This window comes from Apium graveolens, chromosome 2 (assembly GCF_009905375.1).
Source record: "Apium graveolens cultivar Ventura chromosome 2, ASM990537v1, whole genome shotgun sequence".
Classification (NCBI taxonomy): domain Eukaryota; kingdom Viridiplantae; phylum Streptophyta; class Magnoliopsida; order Apiales; family Apiaceae; genus Apium; species Apium graveolens.
The window spans coordinates 235,832,736-235,839,070 of NC_133648.1; the positions used below are offsets into that span (position 1 = coordinate 235,832,736).

At 35.4% G+C, this 6,335-nt stretch overlaps 2 protein-coding genes across 2 annotated transcripts; both read right to left on the minus strand.

Annotated features, from left to right (window-relative positions):
- Positions 1 to 2,200: 2,200 nt before the first annotated feature.
- LOC141706205 (ribonucleases P/MRP protein subunit POP1-like) lies at positions 2,201 to 3,952 on the minus strand. Its single transcript, XM_074509020.1, has 3 exons — positions 3,388 to 3,952; positions 2,664 to 2,828; positions 2,201 to 2,539 (listed from the first exon to the last, which is right to left on the minus strand). Exons 1-2 carry the CDS (start codon positions 3,918 to 3,920, stop codon positions 2,666 to 2,668), a joined length of 696 nt encoding a protein of 231 aa, XP_074365121.1. The 5' UTR covers positions 3,921 to 3,952; the 3' UTR covers positions 2,201 to 2,539; positions 2,664 to 2,665.
- Positions 3,953 to 4,595: 643 nt separating this feature from the next.
- On the minus strand, positions 4,596 to 5,722 carry LOC141706206 (ribonucleases P/MRP protein subunit POP1-like). Its single transcript, XM_074509021.1, has 4 exons — positions 5,439 to 5,722; positions 5,124 to 5,242; positions 4,804 to 5,030; positions 4,596 to 4,733 (listed from the first exon to the last, which is right to left on the minus strand). Exons 1-4 carry the CDS (start codon positions 5,670 to 5,672, stop codon positions 4,672 to 4,674), a joined length of 642 nt encoding a protein of 213 aa, XP_074365122.1. The 5' UTR covers positions 5,673 to 5,722; the 3' UTR covers positions 4,596 to 4,671.
- Between the last annotated feature and the right edge of the window lie 613 nt (positions 5,723 to 6,335).

The window sequence follows — 6,335 nt, forward strand, 5'->3', positions numbered from 1 at the left end:
TCATGTTTGTTAGCACTTGATCATATGAGTTGTGATTTAAGGCTTGAATGTGAACTCCAGCTGACACTTCAGGAGAATAGGAAATTATAACAGGACCGCTGCTGCTGCCTTATTCTAATTCATACAATTTTCTTTTCCTTTGTCTTCAGGCACATGCTCGCCTTCAATCTTATTCGAGTTGTTTAACAAACCAACTGAGAGAGATCTGGTTCATTTATGAAGATTCTTTTAATATTTGAGCTTCTTTGTAAGTAAAGGCTGGGTCAGCTAAACCTCTATAAGCCTCAGAGTTACTTTCCATCTTTTTTAGTTGATCATCCACAACTTTTTCCAGAATAGACACTCGGTCTTTTTTAGCCTCTATAACCACTTGTTTTGTTTCTTTGGATTAGGGCCTTGAACAACTTCACCTAAGGCAGGGAGATGAGGCCTACAACCAATGTCAGTTTCCATTAAATCTCTCATTGCAATGAAGCTATAATCTACCTACATCAGAGAATCTTCATTTTGCATACCATAAGAAGCAACGAATCGAGCCACTTGATTACACCGCTAGCTAATTGTGTAGATCCTACATATGGGATTAGCATTAGAAAGAATCAGTGGATTGCAAGAATTGATAGCCCTAATAGGTTCCCCTAATAGATTCTAATACGGAAAGACTTCACATGTTCAGTCTCTATAAGCATGTTATTAAAGCCTCGAGAGTATGCCTCCTTCATTCCTCTGTGAATCACCCATGACTGTGTTTAAAATTATGATAGACCATGAACTGGGCCCATTTCTCCCCATAAGAAAGTCATTGTGATCTCTTATGATTATACCAACTCCCTTTGTATTTCCATTTGGGAGAGGGACTTTAGATGTTGCTACGAAGATGTTGATTTTGACAAAGTTCAGCAGAGGGAGCCAAAGTCTATACATTTTGGAGAAGAAATATGCATTGTAGAAGAAGGGGAATAACTGAAGAGTTGAGGGGATGAGCAATACTGAGGGGGTATATATAGTGTATGATCAGCTCTCAAAAAATTTTAAGTTGTTTATGACACAACGCTGCTGCAAGAATTCTTTAAAAGTACTTTGGATACTAAAGGTCTTTATCCCAAACCCAATCCACTTATCCCAAGGTTTAATATATACGGATGCAGAGTTTACTGCCTAATCCCCTTACATGCACAACTATAGACTCATGACCCTACTTAAGAAAAAAAATTGGAACGAGTAAATATCTACTAAAAAATTAAATCAACTATCAACCTTTGTACATAATCAACTAAAACAATAATTTCTGAAACAAGTTTGAATTCGAATACTTCAAGACTTCAAGAACTTTAAGCTAGAATATTAGATAACATCAATAAATTACACTCTCCTTAAATAGATTACCAAAACCAACACCGTTCAGCGTACGGAGAAAACATATTATAAACACAATATCATTTATTAGAAAATTGTAGACAGCAATTTTTAAAACTCAATCCAGAATCCAGATTAATTAAGCCATATTATCATGTACTAAGGAATCATAAAAAACGAACAAGTTAACCCTAATCTACGAGGCTTAGCCTAGCAAATATCCTTCTCACGACATCGACTACTCAAGCCCCGGTGCAGGCATGTGTGCGAGTATTTTTCAAGTTTTAAGTTTCTAGTACTCAATTCAAATTGTCTCGCGTCAAGCAAACTATAAACTAAAATCGATCTTATCTTACGCAAAACAAAAAACACAGTAAAATCTCTGTGAGGCTAAAATTAGGATTATAAAAGCAGCAAATATGTAAATGGAGAGTGAAACTACAAAACACAAATCAAAGTAAATTGAATCTAAGAACTTAAATGAAAATTCAAATTATAAGAAATTAAATAATAAAACTGACCTGGATATATAAATGTGGAAGGTGGGGGATGACAATGAACTTGAGTGGTACGACAGAAGCAGCTTCTTCCCCGTCCAGGGTCTTAAGTTTTGTTTACTTTTACTATGTTGTTTGTCCGTTGTTTCCTGGAACTATGTCACAGTTCACTCTGTCTAATGTTGAAAACTAACTTGACCATCAGCTTGTCACTGATTTAACTCGCCCATCCTGTCACGCTAGTTTTCGTCTATTATAATATAGTATAGATAAGGATAATATTTTATTAAAATTGCCCAGCAATAACGTTTGATTGTCATCTTCTATTTTATCCTATCAAACCTACTTCAAAACCTGCAACACAATATGCATAGAACAATATACAAGTAAAAAAATTGCATGACATTCCAATTCTATCAGAACCAGGGGTAGCTAAAACATACATAGTTTACAAAACTTCAAATCCTACAACGTCTAAAGGCACATCCTACATGTACTCCACATCTTGTTCCTGTTGTTCTAGTACAATTTCCGCAAGAGCAAGTCTATAGGCCGTGGACCTTAAATTCCTCACCAAAACATATATTTCCTCCTTCCTCCGTTTTGCAGGAACAGCATTCCACTGTTCTTCCCTAAGATGGGCTAGTAAGATTGCTTCACATAGGGCCCCTGCCACTGGTTTCTTGCTGCAAGTCCATCGATAACATTACCAAATATAAAAGTAGCATGTATAAAAAGGAGCCCCAAAATGAAAAGGGAAATAAGGTGTAGATACTTTTAAGATATAACCACTTGGTACACAAAACTTACCTTCAATGAACGAATCCTGCAGTGACAAATCCAATAGGCCATCTATGAGATTCCTTACCAACAGGGTCGCAGGGTTCTTGAAGATCCCATTTACCAGATGGTTTTTGTACAAAATAGGATCTTAAAAGAGTATCTGGAATTTGGAGTTCAAATTTGTTCTCCGATCTGCATATAATTTACAATTAGTGTTTAAAGTTGCGTTAAGCAAGGTCTCCCGTTGATGGAAATACACTACTGGGGTATTTTTGAAATCTTCCCACATCCTAGGTAATGGATATACAACATGAATAAAGATACAGCTAAACAACAGATTTATTATCATAGTTCTTGTAAGTTACAAGGATGTTTAAACAGAACCGGAAAACTAGAAGAAGTTTGTAGAGGCAAATGAGAAACTGATACAAATAATCATGTCATATCAAAACATTTGTGGGACATAGCAACCACTTCGAGAGGTACCTAATTCCAAATCTTTCTACCAACATTAAGTCAGGAACAACGGTCATGAAACCTGAACACTATACTCAGAAATTAACTTGCATTCCACATTGATAAGCAGTAACTTTTGTGCAGACAAACAATTAACTATAAACGTGCTGTCGTGCTCTAATAACCTTGCCAAGAAGTCTTACGGGAATGACAAGAACTTTTTAAAAGAATTAATAACTCCTTTATAAGTGGGAGAAGCAAGTATTAAAAACTAAAAATAAAGAAATACAATTACCTGGAAGTCTTAAATGCAAGATCAGATAAATGAGGGGCACAAACAACAGCTCCGTCTTCGAAGACACCGTCCTTGTATGCATGAAGAAAAATTCTGATAAAGCATAATTTATGGTCATAATTCCTAAGGAAGTTATCGTCTAGGCGCTGGTTAGATACATTTATATCCTTCATGATTTTATATATGCAGCCTTTTCTTTCAGGCGTACTAGGGAATAAATAAAGTTGACAATTAGTAATGCCACTGAGGAATCTAGCTAGCAAACGAGATGACCTTGGTACCAAACCATCAAATGAAACACCGTTTTTATAACATGGAGCTCTATGGCAATCTTCACGGGTGTTGGTAGCTAAGTTAATATTTTCAGAAGATAATATATTTGAAAATATCTGATTATCTGACCCATTAATTTTTTCTTTTTTAAACGCGTAATAAACAACGTCCCATGGAGGTGAAGATGGAACGCATAAAGGCCTCACAGAAGGAGGACGGAGCTCTGCATTTCGAACAGAGTCATCTGCTTCATTTTCCATAAAGTAAGAGTAGGCATTGCAACCAGGAAAGTCTGAAGGAAAATATGGCAGCTCAACCTGAAAAAAGAGACGCTATTACCCTACCAGACTACTGTTAAGACTATATAAATTCCTCACAAGAGTATAGTGTTTTTACTTCACATGCAATCCAATGCTTTTCTCTCAAACCTATAGCACGGCCTCCAAGAGACACCAGAGGAATCCAAAATGTTTTAACCCAACTGATTGGAAGTATAATAGACCATCTGAAGAAGTTTAAAGATTAAATAGCTATGAGTCAGTTATAATGAGCAACTGAAACATTCAAAAAAGTATAGATGTCCAGCAACACCCCACTACAAAAGGAATTCTTTTAATGGTTAACACTAATAAAAATTCCCATTTATATCTACATCCTTCAGAAAAACAAAATTTTACGAACACCTCAGGAAATAGAATCATTACAGCATAATAATACCAACAATGTTCAACTAAAATTAATACAGAGAGGTCGTCTTATCCACATCAACTTACTAAAATTAAAAAAAAATATGTATTTGAACATTTATGTTTTGCATGCCAGACCATTATTTAGACAAGCTTTATGAATGTAAAGAAGAGAATTAATATATGGTAGCTTTTGAAACACACACACACACACAAACTGTAAAAAATAGCAGAATAATTTACCTCACAAAGGATCTCTTTGGGTGATTGTTCTTTATAAGAAGAACTGGACACATACTAGAACACTGGTCCTTAGATGGTTCATTTAGCATACCATGGCTTTGATCATTAAGGCAATATAATCCCATACGTTGATGATGTTTTTCTCTGCAAAGAATACTTTCTTCAACAGGGGGGTAAATACCATTGGCCGCATGCCATAAATTCATGCTATTACCATTTCTAAAGCATGATGTGGAGACTGGCCCTAAAATACTATCTTGAATTCCAGCTAATGACTGATCTTTAGCCTTCCCAGTTGAAATACGAGGATCATTGATAACGAGAGAAATAAACGAGGATGAAGTGCGATCTTCATTCTCAGAGTCAAAAATATTAAGCTGAGTTTCATCTTGAGTCTCATCAACTGAGCATTCTTTCATATCTATAATATTCTGCGGAAAACTGAATAGCAATTAATATTAACAGGCTCACTATAGATTCACAATTCCACATATTTCCTCTAATAATTCATAGTCAACTCTAAATTTAACTCACCCCTTGACAGGATGTAATATCTTCTGAAGAAGTTGAGATGCCTTTGAACCCATCACTTCTACTTTTCCTAATTGACCCTCAAGAGAAATACAATTTACATGACCATTAACCCTCTCATTCTGCATTCACAAAGTAGTAGATGCTGTTAATATAGCAGATTTAGCCATTTATGGCAACGTCCAATGCCAAACAATAGTGACCTGATATCACAAAAATGTCCTCCGTGTTGAGTCAGTAAATGCATCATATACAGTTCAAATCATGGTTTTATGAGGGCTCTTCCTACACAAGAAAGGTTTTGAATATATATCTTACCTCCCTCTGAGAAGCACATTCCACAGCATCGAATCCTTCTTTAAAAGCTGCGCCATGTATCCATATCCAGACCAAGCGCAAGGCAGAATCTTTGTCAATAGTTTCGGTATGATGCAACCCATCACCTTTATCCACATCATTAATCTCAGACCGCTCATGAGGCTGCCACATATACGTCACAGGAGCAATGGTATGAGAACATGTTGCTCCACCATGGTGTAGCTGCAAAATCATTAAAAGCTATATCAGATATTCATATTCTTCATCAATCCTTGTAAATTGTATGTTAGATATATTTGATAATGTCATGATTAATATCATTTATGTTTAGTTTTCAGATCTTACTTAAACAGGACAAATCGGTAGTTAAAATCAACACTTATACTGAAGTCAGAACTTAAGTCATCAGTACTTAAGGATTTACAAGAAGAGAAGATTGAGACAAATATAAGAAGAGATATGCATGAAGAAGGAATTCTATGAAGAATAGAATACTTGGAAGAAAAGATATCTGATTGATATATTTTAGGAAGCAGAATTATATTACATATCAATTAGCGATTATCTTGTAACTGTGTAGTATGTAAACACAGACATAGGGTTTACACTATAAGTGTTATTATTATCGAGAAGATTATTTGTTGTAACCCTAGCAGATCTCATGATATTTGTTCATCACTGAGAGATGACAGTTCCATACTGTAACAGAGTTTATTGTTTTGAATAAAGTTTGTTTTCTGTTACTTGAGTTATTAAAGTTCGATTTGATTGTGCTATACACTGTATTCACCCCCTCTACAGTGTGTGTGACCTAACAAGTGGTATCAGAGCCTATCTGTTAATACACAAACAGTTTAAGATCCAAAAATAATCATGTCTGAAGTAGAAACTCCAACT